The sequence below is a fragment of the Crinia signifera genome, chromosome 9 (genome assembly GCF_055691185.1).
Source record: "Crinia signifera chromosome 9, ASM5569118v1, whole genome shotgun sequence".
Taxonomy (NCBI): Eukaryota; Metazoa; Chordata; class Amphibia; order Anura; family Myobatrachidae; genus Crinia; species Crinia signifera.
The window spans coordinates 14,160,901-14,183,851 of NC_139225.1; the positions used below are offsets into that span (position 1 = coordinate 14,160,901).

At 48.5% G+C, this 22,951-nt stretch overlaps 2 protein-coding genes and 2 non-coding genes across 6 annotated transcripts; 1 reads left to right on the forward strand and 3 right to left on the reverse strand.

Moving 5' to 3' along the window:
• Nucleotides 1-98: 98 nt before the first annotated feature.
• LOC146037135 (deoxyribonuclease gamma-like) lies at nucleotides 99-10,615 on the forward strand. Of its 2 annotated transcripts, XM_083161082.1 has the most exons (9): nucleotides 99-743; nucleotides 824-968; nucleotides 2,728-2,816; nucleotides 5,547-5,633; nucleotides 8,370-8,482; nucleotides 8,729-8,841; nucleotides 9,200-9,357; nucleotides 9,470-9,566; nucleotides 10,492-10,615. In XM_083161082.1, the coding sequence occupies exons 2-9, from the start codon at nucleotides 831-833 to the stop codon at nucleotides 10,564-10,566; spliced, it is 870 nt and encodes a 289-aa protein (XP_083017208.1). In that variant the 5' UTR covers nucleotides 99-743; nucleotides 824-830; the 3' UTR covers nucleotides 10,567-10,615. The 2 variants fall into 2 exon arrangements, with proteins under 2 accessions (XP_083017208.1, XP_083017207.1); XM_083161081.1 differs by having other exon boundaries at nucleotides 99-968.
• A 3,221-nt stretch (nucleotides 10,616-13,836) lies between these two features.
• On the reverse strand, nucleotides 13,837-18,935 carry RPL10 (ribosomal protein L10). Of its 2 annotated transcripts, XM_083161083.1 has the most exons (6): nucleotides 18,790-18,928; nucleotides 17,171-17,229; nucleotides 16,584-16,691; nucleotides 16,086-16,224; nucleotides 14,146-14,308; nucleotides 13,837-14,058 (listed from the first exon to the last, which is right to left on the reverse strand). In XM_083161083.1, exons 1-6 carry the CDS (start codon nucleotides 18,810-18,812, stop codon nucleotides 13,903-13,905), a joined length of 648 nt encoding a protein of 215 aa, XP_083017209.1. In that variant the 5' UTR covers nucleotides 18,813-18,928; the 3' UTR covers nucleotides 13,837-13,902. The 2 variants fall into 2 exon arrangements, with proteins under 2 accessions (XP_083017209.1, XP_083017211.1); XM_083161085.1 differs by lacking the exon at nucleotides 13,837-14,058 and having other exon boundaries at nucleotides 14,150-14,298; nucleotides 16,087-16,224; nucleotides 18,790-18,935.
• Nucleotides 14,354-14,487, reverse strand: LOC146040022 (small nucleolar RNA SNORA70). Its single transcript, XR_014463194.1, has one exon. It is a non-coding gene; the product is annotated as a small nucleolar RNA SNORA70 (small nucleolar RNA).
• On the reverse strand, nucleotides 16,274-16,408 carry LOC146040023 (small nucleolar RNA SNORA70). The gene has a single exon (XR_014463195.1). It is a non-coding gene; the product is annotated as a small nucleolar RNA SNORA70 (small nucleolar RNA).
• Nucleotides 18,936-22,951: the final 4,016 nt, after the last annotated feature.

Here is a 22,951-nt window from a genome sequence, read left to right on the forward strand (position 1 = left end):
GTCAGTGTCTGTGTATTCATTCACATGGTCTATGACAGAAGTCGGTGGCAGAAGCTCATCATGGGATGGTATAGCAGAAGTGCACATACTTTAGGCATATTGTTCCCATACAGACAGAGGCTGCACCTATTGTGCATTGTCTCCTGTTCCAGAGACGGCTCATTGCTGACTGTGCACTGACACAGCAGCCTGATGTGTGTGTGTGTTTATAACCCTAGTTCTGAATGCAGGTCCAGCTGTTCTTGTTCATCGTCCAGTGATCCAGAGTCTCATACTGTCCAGTCTTCTGCTTCACCTGAACATTCGTGGCATCGTCTGTGCCAAGAGTCTCATACTGTCCAGTCTTCTGCTCCACCTGAACATTCGTGACATCCTTGTGCCAAGAGTTCCATGTGGCTTTGGTTCTTCTGATCTTTCTATGTTCTCAAAGCATCTACTGACCGTGACCTCCATCCAGAGACCCCTTTCCCAAGGACTTCATTAATACTCCTCTCTTCCATAACGTGGAGGCCAGTAACGTCCACATTAGCTGCTCGGGTGCGGACATAGTCTTCTCCCGTCTGATCTTAGAGAGAACTTTACTATTTTAGGCTATTATCCCAACATTTCTAACATCACTTTGGGTCTTCGCTCTCGATGAGTGCTCTGTGATGGAACGTCAGGTTGGCATGTGATTCTCCTGAGCAGGAAGCAAGGACAACCTATTGTAATTCCCCAGGTGACCAGGTAATCAGGACATACAGGTAAGTGCTAATATTTATGGGACCCAGTGAGGAAAGCGTGGAAATGAAATATCAGATTGCAAGCTCTGCTGTTCCCACAGCTGTGTAATGAAGATCACTGTTCTGCTTATATTATTGCTGGGCCTGCAAGTGTCTGAGGCCACCTTCAAAATCTGTGCTTTTAACATCAAGAGTTTCGGTGAGGCGAAAGCTTCCAACAAGAAGATCATGGACGCGTTGGTGAAGGTCGGTAACCCTAGTTATTCAGCAGTGCTTGTGTATCTGCAATAATAATATCTGCCCCATACTGGAGCTGTAAGGAATTATGGGCAGGAATGGACCTCACTGGCGTTTAGGAAGCAAAAGGGAAACAGAAGTCTAGTTTAGTGCAGATTTTGGAATTGTACTTCTCAGATTGTACAAAAATGTATCAATATATAATAAGTGCTATAAGGATACAACCAGATAATACCGCTTTCAGACCGCAAATGCAGAGTCGCACCGGGACGTTGAAACGGTTCAGTCCCGGTGCGACGCTGCATGTGCGGTCTGTTCAGATCGCATAAGCGAACCTGCAATATTGCAGGTTCGTTGACGTCATGTGGGGGCGCGGTGGAGCGTCATCGGGGCGGGGGAGGAGTTAGCAGTTAGAGCTGGTGCTGCTCCAAGCACTGCATAGTGTGAATGGGAAACGGGTCGCTACACGGCAACAAACCGGTAAGAACTCTGCTTTTTACCCAGTTGGTATTTCCGCGTTGTTACTGGTTAGCTGTAACTGGTAACCGCTTTCACATCGCAACAAATACCGGGTCAAACCGGCAAGAAAACGGCATGAAACTGGTAATTTTGTGCGATATAAGTGACAGTTATTGTCCCAGTGCCCAGGAAATTAAGAAGAAAGGATCTAATGTATATGAAGTATATGCAGGGTGAGACTAAAGAGGGCGGTGGGTCCGGCTCATAAGAGCTTGCAGTCTAATTGGTTGGGACACACAATTGTGAGGTGATCTGGGAAGATGTGAGGACAAAGGACAGAAGAAGTGAGTAATGGGGCTGGTGGGCTTTAGTGGACAGTTACAAGCATGGGTGTCTGGTAATCTGGTAGACATTGTGTTTGGGGTGGAAATGGGTTACAGAGGACATCCCATGCAGGAGGGGTAGATGGGAATTACTCTGCGAGGAGGCAGAGTAACAGAGGAAGGGTACTGAAATGAGGTTGGAGATGAATTGCTAAGAGAGGGTGGTGAACTTATCCTGCATTCAGTAGAGATAGAGGAGCCAGCGAATGAGAGAACAAAGCGACTTATTCAGATTTGCAAGGAAAGGTAAAAAGCAGGATGGGGGAAGGGGGTGGGGGGGGGGGGGGCAGATGTAAGGTGCAGAGAGGTCTGGCTAACACCATGCTGCAGTGCAGGGGGCAGATGTAATGTGGAGAGAGGTCTGGGCAACACCATGCTGCTTTGCAAGGGGGCAGATTTATCATGGGCAGATACTAGACCAGGGAAAGACCTTTTTTTTTTATTTGCAGGGAGGCAGATTAATGTGTGAAGAGTTTACAATGTGTTCTAAAATTAATGTGTGAAGAGACCTGGGTAACACAATGCTACACTGCAGGAGGCAGATGTAACATGTGCAGAGAGCTGAACTCTCTGAGCAGCCGCAGTATTAAAAAAAAACAAGGGGGTGCAGGGGATAGCCGGCAGGGGCCCGGGTCCCCCGAGCCCCATAGCAATTGCATCCCCTGCACCCTCTATAGCTACGCCACTCTACCTGACCCATAGCACCACACACCTGACCCATAGCACAAGTGACTTCACTTAGCAATAAGAAGTTTATGGCCAAGCAGCGCCTTATAAGCAATGTTCATTCTCCAGGGTTCTGTGACTCAAGAACGTTTGGGAACCATTGACCTAGAACCACAAGTATAAGTAGGAATAGTATGGAGGACTTGTGGTTTGCTGTAGCCTAGGAATTAATGCTGTCCACGCACTCGCTGCTCCCACAGATTATATCTCGCTGTGACATCAGCGTCATACAAGAAGTCCGAGACTCAAAAGGAGAAGCCGTCCAAGCTCTTGTAGCTGAGATCAACAGGTGACGCAGGTTTGGAGAGAATGTTGGGATCTGTCCTGTGACATGCGGCACTGGCAGTATAACCAGGAGCAGTGTGTGTGTGTGTGTGTGTGTGTGTGTGTGGTCATAAGCACAGAGGAACCTGCACTCAATAGTCTTCTGATAATGTGGCCCATGGCCAGGGCCATTGTAAGGACTTCCGGGTGTGGTATAGGGCTCCAACGGTGGGGATCTCGACAGCCAGTACCCCGACATCAGGATCCCGACTGCCGGTGCTCCAATGGGGGCAAGTGCAAAGAAGCCCCTTGGGGGCTCGCTGCGCTTGCCACCCTGCGGGCCCGGTAGCTCGCTACCCTCACCACAGGTTATATTCTCCCTCTATGGGGGTCATGGACCCCCACAAGGGAGATTAGCCCCTGTGTGTCGGGATCATCACTGTCGGAACGTCATCCGGCACCCGGACTTCCAATAGGAAATCACTGTCAGTCACAGTGAAGCCAGTACAGTCTGACAGATGGGCTGAGCACAGTGATGGATTTTACCTGGAGGGGTTGCAGTCCTGCGGTTAAAAACCGCCACAACATCTCTGGGTAACATGCGCACCTGGCCATACACATGATGTAACGTTACTCATCGGACCAGGCCGCCTTCTTCCCAGAGTGCACTCTGATGCCATCTCTGCCCTGGGTAATGCCTCACACTTATACGGGTATACACATGATGTAACGTTACTCATCAGCCCAGGCTGCAACCACATCCAACGGTATCGTAACCACATCCCCTCTCCACTCCCACCTCCCCCAGACATCAGCTCCATCACCTGTAGCACATCCAGCGGTATCCTAATCACATCCCCTCTCCTCTCCCACCTCCCCCAGACATCAGCTCCATCACCTGTAGCACATCCAGCGGTATCCTAATCACTTCCCCTCTCCTCTCCCACCTCCCCCAGACATCAGCTCCATCCCCTGTAGCGGTATCATAACCGCATCCCCTCTCCTCTCCCACCTCCCCCAGACATCAGCTCCATCACCTGTAGCACATCCAGCGGTATCCTAATCACATCCACTTCCCCCAGACATCAGCTCCATCACCTGTAGCAGTATCGTAACCGCATCCTCTCTCCTCTCCCACCTCCCCCGGACATCAGCTCCATCACCTGTAGCAGTATCGTAACCGCATCCTCTCTCCTCTCCCACCTCCCCCGGACATCAGCTCCATCACCTGTAGCACACCCAGCAGCATCATAACCGCATCCTCTCTCCTCTCCCACCTCCCCCAGACATCAGCTCCATCACCTGTAGCACATCCAGCGGTATCCTAATCACATCCACTTCCCCCAGACATCAGCTCCATCACCTGTAGCAGTATCGTAACCGCATCCTCTCTCCTCTCCCACCTCCCCCGGACATCAGCTCCATCACCTGTAGCAGTATCGTAACCGCATCCTCTCTCCTCTCCCACCTCCCCCGGACATCAGCTCCATCACCTGTAGCACACCCAGCAGCATCATAACCGCATCCTCTCTCCTCTCCCACCTCCCCCAGACATCAGCTCCATCACCTGTAGCACATCCAGCGGTATCCTAATCACATCCCCTCTCCTCTCCCACCTCCCCCGGACATCAGCTCCATCACCTGTAGCAGTATCGCAACCGCATCCTCTCTCCTCTCCCACCTCCCCCTGACATCAGCTCCATCACCTGTAGCACATCCAGCGGTATCCTAACCACATCCCCTTTCCACTCCCACCTCTGCCAGACATCAGCTCCATCCCCTGTGGCGGTATCATAACCGCATCCCCTCTCCTCTCCCACCTTCGCTAGACATAAGCTCCATCATCTGTAGTACATCCAACTGTATCATAATCACATCCCCACTCCTCTCCCACCTCCCCAAGACATCAGCTCCATCACCTGTAGTACATGCAGCAGTATAAGAACTGCATCCCCTCTCCCTCCTCCCCCAGATATCAGCTCCATCATCTGTAGTACATCCAACTGTATCATAATCACATCCCCACTCCTCTCCCACATCCCCAAGACATCAGCTCCATCACCTGTAGTACATGCAGCAGTATCAGAACTGCATCCCCCTCCTCTCTCACCTCCCCCAAACATCAGCTCCATCACCATTGGTGGTATCATAACCGCATCCCCTCTCCTCTCCCACCTCCCCCAGACATCAGCTCCATCACCTGTGGCGGTATCATAACCGCATCCCCTCTTCCACCTCCCCCAGACATCAGCTCCACCACCTGTAGCACATCCAGCAGTATCATGACCGCATCCTCTCTCCTCTCCCACCTCCCCCAGACATCAGCTCCATCACCTGTAGCGGTATCATAACCGCATCCCCTCTCCTCTCCCACCTCCCCCAGACATCAGCTCCATCACCTGTGGCGGTATCATAACCGCATCCCCTCTTCCACCTCCCCCAGACATCAGCTCCACCACCTGTAGCACATCCAGCAGTATCATAACCGCATCCTCTCTCCTCTCCCACCTCCCCCAGACGTCAGCTCCATCAACTTTAGTCCAAATACCATTCAGCCACACATATACATGCAGCAGTCAGGCCTAGTAATGACCATCAGTTTTCTCACCATTGATGGCAGCAAAAAATGTAATATGGGACCTCTCACTCCAACCCATTGATAGTTTGAGCCACCATTTTGCAGGAGCCTATCTCCGCCACTTACTAGAGCATAAGCTTTTCCTGTGTAATTGTTCATCTTGTTTATCGTGTAAAGATACGACAGCGGCCATCGCTACCAGCACCTGGAGAGCAAGAGACTGGGGAAGAATAGCTACAAGGAGCAGTTTGTCTTCATCTACAGGTACAGCAGCATCTGGGCACAGGGGCTTCCCATGGAGGTGGCCATATTGTCTGTGACCCTGCACTAAAGGAGCCATATTAGAAGAAGGGGATTTGTATGGGGACTTGGTGGGACAAATCACATGGGTGAGGGGTTAACATAGAAGGTTATAGTCTGTTTAGAAAAAAATAGATTACGTAGAAGGAGGGGTATGTTTATATGTTAAACCATCCTTAAAACCACACATAAGGGAAGACATGTACGAGAGCACAATGGAGTCAGTAAAATCGGTATGGGTAGAAATATTAGAGGGGCTAAAAAACTTATAGTAGAACCATGTTATAAACCACCCAACATAAATACAGAGGAGGAAAAAGACCTCTTGCTACAGGTGGGAAAAGCATCCAGCTTAAGGGACATTATTATTATAGGTGATTTTAACTACCCAGAAATAAATTGGAAACATACGTCAAGTAGTACCGCTAAGGGAAATGTTTTATTGGATGCCCTAAATGACCACTATTTGTATCAATTTATTGAACGTCCAACCAGAAATAACAAAGAGAATATTGGCCCACTAAAAAATAAGCAGGGTACCCTGGTAAAAGTAGGAAAAGAGAAAGCGGAATTATTCAATAATTTTTTTTGCTTCGGTATTTACAAAGGAATAATCTTCAGAAGATCTCCCACAGATTAAATGCTCGGCTCTTGATTGCTCCTAAATTTAAGTGAGGAAATAGTCAAAAATAAATTACAGAACCTAGAGAGTAACAAATCTCCTGGCCCGGACGAAGGGCCTTATTTTGGTTCATTCTTTCTGACAAAATCCTTCTTAGATGGGCAAAACCATGTGCACTGCAGGTGGGGCAGATGTAACATGTGCAGAGAGAATTAGATTTGGGTGGGGTTTTACTTCAAAGTGAGATCTATATTGCAGTGTAAAAATAAAGCAGTCAGTATTTTCCCTGCACAGAAACAAAATTTCTCACCCAAATCTAATCCCAAATCTAATTCTCTGCACATGTTACATCTGCCCCCCCTGCAGTGCACATGGTTTTGTCCATCTAAGAAGGATTTTGTCAGAAAGAACGAACCAAAATAATGTCCGAAATACACCCTAGGATACTAAAACAACAGAGTTTTTCATAGCACTACCATTATATCTGATACTCAATGAATCAATAAACACGGGATGGGAACAAGGGACTGGCACATAGCTAATGTAGTACCAATATGGAAGAAAGATAGCAAAACTAACCCTGAAAATTATTGACCATCCTTTACATTCATTGTGGATAAAATATTAGAAGGAATAATAAGAGATAGTATTCAAATTTTATTAGACCAGGAGAAGGTGATAAGTAAGGCTCAGCATGGGTTTGTCAAAAATAGGTCATGTCAGACTAATTTAATTAGCTTCTATGAGGAAGTCAGTAGGGGGCTGGACTTAGGGAAATCTATTGATGTAATACTTCTTGATTTTGCTAAAGTTTTCGACAAGGTGTCTCATAAAAGGTTATTAATAAAACTAGGTAATTTAGGGTTAGGAGATAAAATTTGTAATTGGATTAAAAACTGGTTGCACAATCCGGGACAGAGAGTGGTGGTAAATGGCATATATTCCAGCTGAGGTAAGGTCCAAAGTGGAGTCCCACAAGGTTCAATATTGGGACCACTTTGTTTAATATATTCATTAATGATATAGGTAGTGACATAGTGAGTAAGATTGCAATATTTGCAGGTGACACAAAATTGAGTAAGGAAATTAACTCCAGAGAGGATGTGGATATACAAAGTGAAAACTGAAAGGTGGAGAATGCAGTTGAATGTAGATAAATGTAAAGGAATTCATTATAGGAACAAAAATAAACAAGCTACTCATAGGCTAAATGGAGTTAATATAGGGAATTCTGCTGCAGAGAAGGATTTAGGGGTCATCAAAGATGATAAATTGGGTAATAGTGCAAGTGCAGCAGAAAAAGCAAACAGGACACTGGCATGCATTAAAAGGGGAATGGATTCAAGGGATGCCAATATGATAGTGCCTCTTGGCATTGGTGATACCGCACTTGGAATACTGTGTTCAGTACCCTAAAAGGACATAAATGAATTGGAGCAGGTACAGAAAAGGGCGACTAATGTGGGGTACACACCAGGACGATATGGCCCAAAACGAGCCAATTTAGATACAATCTCGACCGATTGTATGTAAGTCGGCCATGTTTTGGTCCATTTCGCTGCCCTTTTGATGCGATCCCGATCCGATGCGCGGCCCCGCGGGTCGTTAGGTCTTTTCTGAGATCCTACCTACTGCAGGTAGGATCTCAGAAACAACCATTGTAGTGGGTGCGGGTTGCGATCAGATCGCAATCACATCAGGGTTTTTTTTGTGCTGGCCGGTGGCTCCTTCAGCTCATGAGCGGGTCGTACGTTCCTGTGATGACCCACTCATGAGCAGGATCGTGCTGGCGTGTACCCAGCATTAGCTAGTAAAAGGTCTCAAATCAAAACTGGATACATTTTTGTCCACTCAGGGAATCCTATAGATATGACTTACTCAAGTCAGTAGTTACAAGTCAGAAAGGTTGTACTTGATGGACTAACGTATTTTTAGAGTTAGAGGTGTGAGAATGTCATAATCATGGGGAGATGCAAATGAGATATTAATGAGATCAGTCACATAGCAAACGTTTCAGTCACCACTATACCGACGCCGCACGTGTATTCACTGTCATTGTGCCTCTTGTTCCATGGCAGAGCTGACATGGTGAAAGTGATTGACTGGTATCAGTACGTGGAGGATCATCCAGAGCACCCAGAAGCCTTTGCAAGGGAACCCTTCATAGTCCGCTTCCACTCGCCAAGGACAGGTTACAGCGCGTGGGCTTGTGTGTAGCTAAATCAGACACCGGTAGTGTCATGTGTGTATGATGTTCAGACTCATAGGCAACGCTTAGCCAATAGGCAACTAACAAGGCTATTTAAAGTGAGGGATATCTATCTATCTCTATCTATCTATCTATCTATCTATCTATATCAGTCCTCTGTAGCCAATGAGGGCACTGAATATTGTCAGGAGTAGGCCGACCTGTAGCCATATTTTTTACTACTTGCAGCAATCAAAGACTTTGTCCTGATGTCTCACCACACCTGTCCGCGGGAGGCTGCCAAGGAAATTACCCGACTCCTGGAGGTAATGCTGGAGGTGAAGAAGCGCTGGAAAATTGAAGTAAGTCTATAAAATGTCACCAGGGTATTTGACAGGTGTGTCCTGTGACGGCCAATCACAGGAGTGTTTATCATTTTTCTTTAAACTAGAAAATGTCACGTGCACTTTGATTTTCCCCATGGGAGACTTCTCCTTTTCCACCCCAGTTTGGTAGAAATATCACCCCTTGCGGAGCATGTCGCCCAGTCAGGGCTAGCGGTCAGTAAGCCTGAGATGGGGACCAGACCCGGATATTAATCAGGTTTTCCTCCGCCTCCGGCCTCTCCTGGGGATTTATTCCATATTGTTACTGGTAGTAGGTGACCTATAGTCATTTCTGTTTCTTGCCCACCATGACTTATCATGTATGTTCCGCTAGAGCGTCATGCTCCTGGGAGACCTGAACGCAGCATGCGGCTATGTGACGGCACAGCAATGGAGGAACATTCACCTGCGGAGCGGCAATACTTTCCACTGGCTGATCGGGGATAAAGATGACACAACAGTGAACCAGAAGACACACTGTGCCTATGACCGGTAACTACAGTGGTGGGACTGCGTGTTTGTACATGTATGTGCGTGCCGTGTGCACGTAAGTGTAACCTAGGACTGTTACTAAGAATACCGACCCCACTGTGTCCATCCCCAGAATTGTGGTACACGGAGAAGAATTCCTTAGAGCCATCGTGCCAGGCTCTGCCAAACCATTCAATTTCAAAAAGAAATTTGGACTGTCTGAGGAGGAGGTAAGGGCACAGCCTGAAACATGTATAATGGGGTGTACGGTCGTGTCTTGTACTGGATGTCACAGCTGCACTTTGGTCAGTTGCATACTGCCAGAGCTTTATACAGCTGTGCCCACTGGCGGCTGGGATGATTACTGTGACATATGCCCAGACTGGAAATCAGTCCCGTGCCCCAAAATTCCTTGTGGCAGCCCTGCTGCTTTATACAGCTCTGCACAATGGCTGCTGGGGTAATTACCGAGACATTGGCACAGTAAGGGATGGCCAAGGATCACAGATCTTATAAGAAATTTGTGATGTCTTCTAGTGGGGAAAAATAAAAACGCCCCTCTGAGGAGCACGTCCACTTTTAAGTAAATTAACTGTTTTTTTTTAGTAAAGAGTTTCTGCTATTACAATCCACTTTTAAGAATATCCATGCTAGAGTCTAGATCACAGGTTCTCAAAGTCGGTCCTCAGGACCCCACACAGTGCAGATCTCCACAGAATCAAGTGAAATAATTAGCTCCACCTGTGGATCTTTTAAAATGTGTCAGTAAGGAGTGCACCTGCCGGGTCACCTGGAAAACCTGAATTGTGTGGGGTCCTGAGGATCGAGTTTTGAGAACCACTGCTCTAGATCAGGCATTCCCAACCACGGTCCTCAAGGCACACCAACAGTGCAGGTTTTAGTGATATCCAGGCTTCAGCACAGATGGTTTAATCAGAATCCCTCAGATACTAATTAAGTCACCTGTGCTCAAGCCTGGATATCTACAAAACCTGCACTATTGGTGTGCCTTGAGGACCGTGGTTGGGAATGCCTGCTCTAGATGGTTACAGTAAAGTGACTGAGGTAGTAATGAAGTCTGGACTGTAACGTGTGAGACTGCATTGTAAAGCGTACCTGAGCATCACCATACAATGACATGTTGTCCCCTCTCAGGCCCTGGAGGTGAGTGACCACTTCCCGGTGGAAGTTAATCTCCGCACGGACCCAGCCTGGGACAGAGAGCTGTGAGCACCGCACCAACCCCGTCAGTCCTCCATGCCAATAAAAGAGTTTATTTACTGAGCTGGTCTAATGTGTCTTCTGCATTGTAAAGTCTCACACCAGGAACATAAACGTAACATGGAAACTGGCCCAGCTATAGCCTGTATTTACTGCATGCTGTGTTATTTGTCTACTGCCGCTACATTTAACAGTGGATATATAGAGAGGCGAGGCAGCCATTGTGTATAACCAGTTCCTTATTGATCCTACCCCCTGAAGGTACCAGAAGAGCGGTCATCAGTGGCTCTTTACAACATGCAAGATAAAATACATGGAACCAACCAACTAACCAGATACTCACAGCTAAAATCCCACCTGCTGATCACTCACCACAGAACACCCCCCACCCAGGACGATATTGATGACATCCAAGATGAAATGGCATGCCCTTCCTCACCCAGTGACCTGCTCACTTCCTTTCCTGAGCCCTTTGCCACTTTCTACTCATTTGACCCCACAAGTGAGGATGAAATATCGCCACTCATCCTCCTACTCCACTACCTCACTTTATCCTATACCAGTGGTTCCCAACCCTGGTGCTCATGTACCAACAGTGCACGTTTTCCAGGTCACCCGGCAGGTGCACTCATTATTCCAAAACATTTTAAAAGATCCACAGGTGGAGTTAATTATGTCACTTGTGATTCTGTGTGGAGACCTGGAAAACGTGCACTGTTGGGGGTACTTGAGGACCAGGGTTGGGAACCACTGTCCTATACCCTTACAAGTCAGTAAAGTCTCCTGTGCTTATCCCAAACGTAACTCTGTTATCTTTCCTTCTGTTGACACATGCACTTATTATGGTACTCCCATTCTGAGCGGAAAAAAAAAAACCCCTCTGCATCTCTCAGCTCCTTGGCCTCTCTAGCTACTTTAGAGACGCACCTAACGCACTAACTCCTACAACCTATTCGACTCACTTCAATCAGAATTTCACTTCCAACACTCCACTGAGACAGCACTGGCTATAGTAAATGATCCGGAAATGGCTATATCTAAAGCTGTGTACACCCGATGCAATATAGTCGGTGAACGCCCATATTGCCAATGATTTTTGTGCTGCGGCAATAAATCGCCGGGTGCACGCTACCGTGTTCAGCCCCTAATGGTTGCAGGTGCAGCTGTTTCCCCCTGCGGCTCCCCCGGCAGAGTCTCCTTTTCATCAGTGACAATCCCTGGTAGCTGATGAAAATAGAGAGGGTCCGTGGCAGGGGGCGCCGCAGGGATCGAGTCAGCGGCGGCGAGAGCATAGAAAAAAAAAATCCTATTCAAAATCAGCGGCCACCCATTCTTTTGAATAGGATTTTTTCTATTCTGCCGCTCGCCGCAGGGTCCGGTGTAGCGGCGAGAGCAAAGCCTATTCAAAATGTTGAGCTGCAGGGTCACTGCTGAGCTGCGCTGCTTAAAGGGCAGAGGCAGCGTGCAGGGGGCGCTGCGGGGGACAGTGACAGAGCCGGGCAGGGGGAGGCGGGATCGGTCAGTGCTTAGAAAGAAAAAAAAAAGCCCATACAATGAATGGGCAGCCTGTGATTGGCTGAGCGCACTCAGCCAATTTGTGACTGGCTAAGAGCGCTCAGCCAATCACAGGCTGCCCGTTCATTGTATGGGCTTTTTTTCCCCAGCACTGACAGCTCCCGGCTCCCCCTGCCCTGCTCTCCGATACTGCCGCCTCGGTTCCTGTCATCCGCCCCGCAGCGTCCCAGCCACCCTGCTCCCTCCACCTTCCCAGAGCACAGCTCCCTGCTCCGGCGTCCCCTGCCTGGCTGCACATAAGATTTAGCAAATCGTATGCGCAGCCGGTCCGACTCCGATCCGCATGGGACCGCGTATCGGGTGTCTGGACATGCGATTTGGCCCAATTTCATGAAATCTGAACCAAATCGCATAGTGTATGGGGGCCTTTAGCGTTCACTTCTGATTCTACCTCCTATCAGTTGGCATACCTCAGGGCTCATACACACTAGAAGTGTATCTTTCCAGATGACTGCTTTTGTCCATTTTCCAGCATTTGCGAGCGAATGGTTCATTATAATTAGCTCCCAGAAATTTCCAGATTCATACCAACCAGTCAGATAGGAAAGACAATCTTCTAGTGTGTATGGGCCTCTACTTTTCTAAATCTGTCCCTCCTCTTGGCAAACTAATCAACTTTTGATCATCAGCATAGAGGATACTGAAAACCAAAGCTTCCCTGAAGGATAACCATCTTTATTACTCCTCTTTATTACTCCTTTATTGGCCTCTGCCATTTCATCTCGCCACCTCAAATGCAACATTTCCAAACCAGAGTTGATTATATTCCCACCAGCCAAGAGTAGTTACCAACCTGGTACTTCCATCAGTTAACAACCCGACAATCTACCCTACCCCACAAGCTCCCTGCCTAGGTATCACCCTCTGATCTGTCCTTTATTCCCCACAATCTGTTTCTAAATCATGTTACATGCATCTAAATGGCCATACCCTACACAAGACACTGCAAAATCTAATCCTTGCTTTCATTAGGTCACGCATTGATTATTGCAATGGCTTCCTAAGACACGACTCACCCCCAGAATCCATTTTGAATGCAGCTGTGATGCTGCTCTAAGGAGCTAGACCAGTGGTTCTCAACCTTGGTCCTCAGGAGCCCCACACAGAAGTGAAATATTTAGCTCCACCCATGGATCTTTTAAAAATGTGTCAGTGAGTAATGAGTGCACCTGCTGGGTGACCTAGAAAACGTGAACTTTGTGGGGCTCTGAGTACTGAGGTTGAGAACCACTAGGCTAGACTGTCACCGTAATCACTGATGTAACAATCTGATATGCTGTCTCTCCCCCATTGGTCTGAATCACAAGCGTGGGAGCAGAACCCTCCTACTTCTATATCGGTCTGTCACTAGCCAGTAGTATCACCGTTACTAATTGTAAAATGGGAAGCTCTGTCATAGGTAGTATGGACAATCACCATGTAACTAGATTACAATCTCCTGCGGAGGTGGATCACAAGTTCCAGTGCCACTGACTGAACAAGCCTGGATGGACCGGAATTTCTTCACAACGCCAATAAGCAAAAGTTAGGAGAATGGACAAAAACATTCAGTGAAATTGTTTAACTTAAATAAGTCCAACTACAGTGCATTGTCCGAGCGACAGTTGTTGTCCATTTTCAGATTTGGGAAACAAAATGACTAATTACAAATTACATTTGCTCCTACCTCCTACTATGTAGATGCAATAACACAATGAACAGTGACAGGATGTACGTAGAGCTTTATTGACAAAATCTCAAACAAACACGAGCCAGTTAAAAGGAAAGGCTTCATACTGCATGCAGCGCCCTCCAATTATCCAGGGGACCCCGGTTAGGGATGTATTTCACCCCACAGCCATCAGGAATCAGACGTTTCTCAGCCACCATGCCCTCAAAGTCTTCAGTATTGAACTTTGTAAATCCCCACTTCTTAGAAATGTGGATCTGAGGAGAAGAAGGACATTAGCATGGGCCAGCAAGCAATAAGCACCCCCACAGCCCTGCAGGGAGAGGTTAGAGCAGCGCACTTACCTTCTGACGGCCTGGGAACTTGAACTTGGCTCTGCGGAGAGCCTCAACCACATGCTCCTTGTTTTGAGTCTTGGTACGGATGGACATAATGACCTGACCAATGTTGACTCGAGCTACGGTGCCCTGTGGCTTCCCAAAAGCGCCACGCATGCCAGTCTGGAGCCTGTGAAGGGGGAAGATGCATTAGACAATGCCTAGCAGGTTGTGTCATTGTCTCCCAGGCCCCTTAGAGCGCTCTGCATGGAGGGCAGAGCACATACACAGCCAAGGAAGTTTCTGTATGCAGACATTGCACACCACATTCTGATTACGGCAGAAGGCGGTCGGCTTAATTGGCTGCAAGCACAATATTTCTATTTATGAGCAAGCAAACATAGGTCCAAGTAGAGGGGTGTTACAGTTGGCATTGCCACTCAGAAATTGGCAAGAGTAAAGGCCCATACACACTGGGCGACTGAGCTGAAAGCCGCTCAAAACAGCAGGTTTTAGACCCAATGGTACATGTCATGTGACCAAATGGCAGAGGCCTTAGGGGTCAATCCTATAATTGTGAAGGGTGTGAGGTGCGCAATTTTTCACAGGCGGATTTCAGCCTAAATTTGCACAAAATCACTCTATTCCTTAGGGGTACCAGAGATCACTTTTATGCCAATTCAATCTAAAGTGCGTTCAGGGCTGTAATTCGCAGTTGAGTATTTGTCGGCAGTACAGATGATGTAATGGTTAGCACTACTGCCTAACACTGAGGTCATGGGTTCCATTCCCTCCATGGCCCTAACTGTGCAGAGTGTCTATATTCTCCCCGTACTGGCGTGGGTTTCCTCCGGGTACTCCCGTTTCCTGCCAGTCCAAAAATATACTGGTAGGCTAATTGGCTGCCAACAAATTAACCCTAGAACATCAGCATGTGTGTACATGTGGTAGGGAAGATTGATTGCAAGTGCCACTGGAGCAGGGACTGATGTGAGTGTCCAACTATACTCTGTAAAGTGCTGCAGAATATGTGTGCGCTATATAATAACTGGTAATATTCTCTGTACAGTGCTGTGGAATATGTGTGCGCTATATAAATAACTGGTAATAATAGTCTCTGTACAGCGCTGTGGAATATGTGTGCGCTATCTAAATAACTGGTAATAATATTCTCTGTACAGTGCTGCGGAATATGTGTGCACTATATAATAACTGGTAATAATATTCTCTGTACAGCGCTGCAGAATATGTGTGCGCTATATAAATAACTGGTAATAATATTCTCTGTACAGTGCTGCGGAATATGTGTGCACTATATAATAACTGGTAATAATATTCTCTGTACAGCGCTGCAAAATATGTGTGCGCTATATAAATAACTGGTAATAATATTCTCTGTACAGCACTGCGGAATGTGTGCGCTATATAATAACAGGTAATAATATTCTCTGTACAGCACTGTGGAATATGTGTGCGCTATATAATAACAGGTAATATTCTCTGTACAGCGCTGTGGAATATGTGTGCGCTATATAATAACAGGTAATAATATTCTCTGTACAGCACTGTGGAATATGTGTGCACTATATAATAACTGGTAATAATATTCTCTTTACAGCACTGTGGAATATGTGTGCGCTATATAAATAACTGGTAACAATAATCTCTGTACAGCGCTGCGGAATGTGTGCGCTATATAAATAACTGGTGATAATATTTTCTGTGCAGTGCTGCGGAATATGTGTGCGCTATATAAATAACTGGTGATAATATTCTGTGAAGCGCTGAGGAATATGTGTGCACTATATAAGACCCTTAATAAAATATTGTGGTTAATAGGATCTACCCACTTATCTGTGTAACATTACCCATCAGGCCCAACATAGTATAATGTAACATTACCTATAAGCCATAGCACAGTATAACTTACTACCCATAAGCCCCAGCTCAGTAGAATGTAATATTACCTATCAGCTCCAGCGCAGGATAACATTTTGTTGATGCGGATGACGTGGAATGGGTGGAGACGCACTCTGATATGGAAGCCATCTTTGCCACAGCTCTTCACCATGTACTTGTTGGCACAGATACGGGCAGCCTCCAGGGCTAAGGAAACAGAAGTTAGTTGGGCTAGGTAACAAAAAGGTGAATGCACAAGTGTCTCCGAGGTCCCTTAAAGCACTTTGTATGGTGACACAAAGCACATACACAACCAGGGATATTGCTGTATGCAGCCATTGCACACCACCTTCTGATCACAACAAAAGCTGGTCGGCTTAAGTAGCTGCAAACCCAGAATATATAGTGCCCTCAGTATATACCCTCCCGATCCCATCCACGCTGCTCTGTAACGTGTGCGGGGACAAGAGACAATGCACCCATTACATGTTTAGCAGAACAGCATGGACCAGCGGCGATACCACAGGGGCTCATTGTCCTACCCAATATAAGGACTCATAGCCTACCTTCTGATGACAGCTGCTCGTACTCATCTGACACCATGTGACCACATAGTGGGAACTCATCCACCTTGGCTTTCTTACGACCCAAGTCGAAGATTCTGATTTTCGGGTCTAGAAAAAAAAAAAGGAACAGTTAGGCTACAGGAGGCATAGTGCCCATTCCATCTTCCATGCCAACCCAACCCAAGATGTCCTTATGTACAGAAAGCCGCCCCCCCACAGACAATATTCTGCATGACAGATATGAGGTGTGGGACATCACTGGGGTAGACTCTGCAGGACCACCAGCGGCTGGTACTCCCAATACAGCGATTACACTGCCATAAAAGAACCCCAGGGGCTAGCCAGCAACACCATCCAGTCTTCAGGTGGCAGGATGCATCGCATGCAACCCCATTTCCTGCCATGGGGACAGTGTCTGAACCAGAGGTTAGATCCGCAAGCAGGTCCAACCTCCAACTCAATGAGCATCGGATCAGATTTCAAACATCCAATTTGGACCGATTTCTCAGCCTGATCTGTGGTAATCGGGTGACACCAGAGCAAACAAGTATATGGGAGATTTTACATTAACAGATGGAGACCATTACCTGGGACACCGCGACAGAAGCGGGACTTGGGGTAGGGCTTATTCTTGCAGTATCTGTAACTATAAAGGGAAACATTTACAAGTCAAACCTGAAAGGGAAACACAATTATACCTCATTGATACTGCTTGCAGGGATCATTCCTGCCCTGAGACCCGGGGTAACAGAATTCTGTCTCAGCCCTCTCTAGAACACATTCCCTATGTTTGCCTTATCACAGCTTAAGTCGGGCATATTAAACCTCTATGTCCAACCTGCCAGATAACTATACAGAAGATATCAATTGGTTAAATGTTACCGATCAGCCATTTCCCTGTAACAGTGGGAAGGCGCAGGAAAACATCCTGCCGCCATATATAACCTCATCCCACCCTGCTGCATAAAACCTGACCATCTCACCCCAACCTTCTCTTTATGCTCACTTCTTGCCCTACCGTCTCACCCATCTGTCTGCCCCTCCCCTTTATAATGTAAGCTCTCACAAGCAGGGCCCTCTATCCTCATGTGCCTTAGAATATATAAACCTCTGCCACCCTGATTGCTTCAGTGTCCTGTTCCCTGATCTAACTATCCATATTAACCATGTACTTGTCCTAAATTGTCTTGTACTGTAATTCATTATCTGTTTTTGCTCATTTGTGTATGGTTAGGCGCTGCGGAACCTTTGTGGCACCATATAAGTAAACGATAACATAGTAACTATCTGCTGGGCGCCAGGCAAGCCTCACTGACATTACAGAGACTGGGGTAGGAGCGGACATCCAAACGCAGTTTCAGATCAGTGGCTCACTGACCAACCAGATGCCTCAGCGCGCGCGCCCCCCCAACTTCACTACTGCCCCACCACCATGTTCCTTTAAAAGGTCCCAATGCCTCACTCAATACCCCCCCCCCCCCCCCAAAAGCTGCTGCCCAACACCATGTTCCCTCACGGGCGGCAGTGCCTCCCCCCTATATGGGGCAGTTGGGGAGTACCCACTGCTAGCCACCACCGTGCTCCCTCAGGGGCTGCGGTGCCTCATTCCCCCATACTATCACTACAGACACTGCTACCCACCACCATGTTTCCTACCCCCCCCCCCCCCCAGAAGCTGCTGCCCAACACCGTGTTCCCTCACGGGCGTCAGTGCCTCCCCCCCTATATGGGGCAGTTGGGGAGTACCCACTGCTAGCCACCACCGTGCTCCCTCAGGGGCTGCGGTGCCTCATTCCCCCCATACTATCACTACAGACACTGCTACCCACCACCATGTTTCCTCAGGGGCCCCAGGGCCTCACTGACCAACCAGTGGCCACATCTTGACGTATTAGCTCTATAGATCAATGTGCAGAGCTCAGCAGTGTCAGACGCCGCGGTACACGCCACCATGATGCCTCAGTGTCCCACTAGGGGACCCAGCTTCCATACATCACTATAAACACGTTGCTACACGCCGCCATTTCCCCCCTCGGACCACAACCCCACATGCACCCCCTGGGGCCAGGGCACAATACTGACAACAGCTACAGATGCCACAATGCCCTGATCTCCCAGCATGGTGCAGGCTGGGACATGTAGTACACCTGGGCCCGACCGCATGACGAGGCCTCACAGTCACACGGCGGCTCCGGGAATCACTCACCAGCGGGCGGGTCTGCGGCCCATGATGGCGGCTTGTACCTGAGGAAACAGAAGAGAGAGAGCCGTGAAAGCGCTGCCAGCGAGCACCAGCCAGAGGCCGCGACCGCCCTGCCGCCGCCATCTCACTCACCTCGCCAACGCCAAAGAGGAAGCCAAAGCGCCTGCGCGCTCCCTTATATACTGTGCCCGCCCCTCCGCACGGTGGCTGATGGAGCGGCACGGGATAAACAAAATGCAAAACTGCTGTCCCCTGGCTAAGGGGGCGGCCATCTTACCGGTGACCAGTTACGTATAATTATCAGTGAAAGGAACCACGCGCCTGTCTACAAAAACATGGCGCCGTCACCGCCTCCCTACGCAGCGTGAAGTACTGTACAGTCATGATGACATAGATAGAGTGACACGGCCTAGTATCAACATCATCATTACGTTGCAGCTTCTCATTTTATAGATCAGTGGTTCTTCTTTCTTCCAACCCTGGTCCTCAAGTACCCCTAACAGTGCACATATTCCGGGTAACCCAGCAGGTGCACTCATTATTCAGACACATTTAAAAAGATCCACATGTTACATGAGCAGGGTTGGGTACCACTGCTATAGATCAAAGGCTCTCAAACTGTGGGTCCGGACCACGTCAGCATGTGGCCACGACTTCATGTTGTTGACCGCAGGGCTAATGTGTCTGTAGGGGGGCGGACATCCCCCCATTACCCACTGCCTCTCCTATTCCCTTCACCCTTTTCCATCCCCCCATTACCCACCGCCTCCCTTCCCAATCCAGTCACCCTTTTCCATCCTCCCATTACCCACTGCCTCTCTCTTCCATTCCCATCACCCTTTTCCATCCCCCCATTACCCACTACCTCTCTCTTCTATTCCCGTCACCCTTTTCCATCCCCCATTACCTCTCTCTTCCATTCCCGTCACCCTTTTCCATCCATTACCCAATTCCTCTCTCTTCCATTCCTGTCACCCTGTTCCAGACCCCCGTTCCCCACTGCCTCTATTCCATTTCATCACGCTTTTTCATAGCCCCATTAGTCACTGCCTCTAATCTTTGTACCCCCCCCCCTCCCCCTATTACCCAGGGTCTCCCTAACAATAGCAGTCACTACACTTTGACTGACTGTACATGTGACGGCAATTTTGCGGTAACTTGCTGGTGTTCGTGTAATAATTTCTATTGTCTGATGGTTTCATAGAGCAAATAGAGGAACATGTGCCCCTGTGACACGCAGAGCAGGGGGCTGGAGAGACACGGAAGCTGGTAGGGACAGGGCAGGATGCTGGAGGGATGCAGGAGGTTACACACGGAGCAGGGGCCTGGAGAGACACAGAAGCTGGTGGGGATATGGTTCTGGAGGTGACACAGGGCAGGGGGCTGGAGGGACACTGGAAACAACAGGGCAGGATGCTGAATGGACGCAGGAAGTGACACATGGAGCAGGGGACTGGAGAGACACAGAAGCTGTTGGAGACAGGGCAGGATGCTGGAGGGATGCAGGAGGTGGCACACAGAGCAGGAGGCTGGGTGGGAACATAGTGCTGGACGTGATAGAGGGCAGGATATTGGAAAGACGCAGTAGGTGACACATGGAGCATAAGGCTGGATAGACACAGAAGCTGGTGGGGACTGGGCAGGAGGCTGGCGGGACGCAGGAGGTGACACACGGAGCAGGGGGCTTGAGAGACACCAGAGGCAACATGGCAGGATGCTGGATGGGCGCAGGAGGTGATACATGGAGCAGGAGGCTGGGGGATCATGGAAGCTGGTGGGAACATGGTGCTGGAGGTGAAAAAGGGCAGGATGTTGGAGAGATGCAGGAAGTGACACAAGGGGCTGGAGAGACACAGAAGCTAGTGGGGACAAAGAGCAGGATGCTGGAGAGACGCAGGAGGTGACACATGGAGCAGAAGGCTGCAGTGACACAAAAGCTGGTGGGGACACAGTGCTGGAGGCGACACAGGACAGGATGCTGGAAGGACACAGGAGGCAACACGAAGCAGGGGGCTGGAGAGACACGGAAGCTGGTGGGGACATAGTGCTGGAGGTGACAGAGGGCAGGGGGCTGGAGAGACACCAGAGGCGACAGGGCAGGATTCTGGATGGATGCAGGAGGTGACACATGGAGCAGGAGGCTGGGGGGGACACGGAAGCTGATGGGGACATAGTGCTGGACATGACAGAGAGCGCAGGATGTTGCAGAGACGCAGGAGGTGGAACATGGAGCAGGGGGCTGGATAGACACAGAAGCTGGTGGGGATTGGGCAGGAGGCTGGCGGGAAGCAGGAGGTGACACATGGAGTAGGGGGCTGGAGTGACACAGAAGCTGGAGGTGACATAGTGCTGGAGGTGACACAGGTCAGGGGGCTGTTGGGACACCGGAAGTGACAGGGCAGGATACTGAATGGACACAGGAGGTGACACACAAAGCAGGGGATTGGCGAGACACAGAAGCTGGTGGGGACATGGCAGGATGCTGGAGATCCTTGGCCGCTGCTCTCTTACAAACAGCTTCAGATAAGTCCAGGATCTTTTTGGTTACCACTTATTATTCCATCTTTGTGCATTGTTGCATTCCCCAGTGAGGGCCTGGGAGTGTTAGCATAATCCTCAGTGTTGTGCACTTTCCCTTTATTAGGATTGTGTTATTAAGTTACAGCTTGTGTATTGTTACATCCATTGTCCTTTGGGACTTGTATCCCTGGTTAGAACTTGTGCATTGTTGCATTTGTGGGGAAGTACTCTCCATAAGGCGGTGTGTGTGGTCAGTCCATTCCAGACCCAATCCTTGCGGTGCTTAGCCCCCTGCAGCAGCCTTGTCCCTTGTAAGACCTGGTGGCACCGGAGTTAGGGCGGACCTAATTCGCCCTCACAAATGTGGCTGTTAAAGGTGAAGCCTTAGTTTGCAGGAGGAGAATGGGACTGTTGGGCATCCGCAACGGGGGTTCTTACACACTCCACCCTAATAGCATGTGTGTCGCCAGACCATGAAGGATGCATACTTACATGTAACAAGCTACAGTCTGTAGCAACGGTCTCATGCTATTGACGTAACCAGGCACGGTCCCTTAAATCCTGCAGTACTTAAGGGTGAGTTTTTGCACAATGTAATTATGTTTGCTGTTCTTGAAAAAAGCCATTAAATGCTGAAATGTTGCATTACAATAAGGCTGCTTCCTTATCTCTTTATTTGGACCAGAGTGCCACTGTCTACTTACCTTGCTATATATATATATATATATATATATATATATATATATCATTGCTGCATAATGTAGAGACCTACTAAGAAGCGGACAGTGTGTGTCATATCCATGTGACATCAGCGTAAGGACAAACCAGACGCTCGGGGCTGGGCTAGTGTGGCCTCCTGAAGTCCATATATACCCTCATATCGATATCTTAAAATCAGTTTCACAGTAAAATCTGATATTTATAACAGGCCCATTTACTAACACTATTTGTGCTATTATAATGTGAAAAGGGGTGTTTCTGTTCTCACACCTTTTTTGCATTATTTCAGTAGCACTTGAATGTAGTAAAAGGGTTTTTGAAAAAATTTTCATGAAAAACTGCTCCAAACTCTTTAATTTATATTTTTAGTAAGCAGATTGAATTTCCTATAATTATAATGGGAAATGCGATCCAATGGACCCGACAGATGTGATCAGCTGCGTGTGTCTGATGGACCCGGCCAGTCTGATCAGCTGTGTCCCCCCGATGGATCCGGATGGTGTGATCAGCTGTGTGTATGTGTCCGATGGAACTGGCCAGTGTGATCAGCTGTGTGTGTGTCTGATGGATCCGGACGGTGTGATCAGCTGTTTGTGTCCGATGAACCCGGCCTGTGTGAGTCCGATGGATCCGGCCAGTGTGATCAGCTGTGTGTGTCCGATGAACCCGGCCTGTGTGATCAGCTGTGTGTGTCCGATGGACCCGGCCAGTGTGATCAGCCAGTGTGATCAGCTGTGTGTTTCCGATGAACCCGGCCGGTGTCATCACCTGTGTGGGTCTGATGGACCCAGCCGGTTTCATCAGCTGTGTGTGTCTGATAGACCCAGCCAGTGTGATCAGCTGTGTGTGCCTGAGAAACCCGGCCGGTGTGATCAGCTGTGTGTATGTGTCCGATGGACATGACCAGTGTGATCAGCTGTGTGTG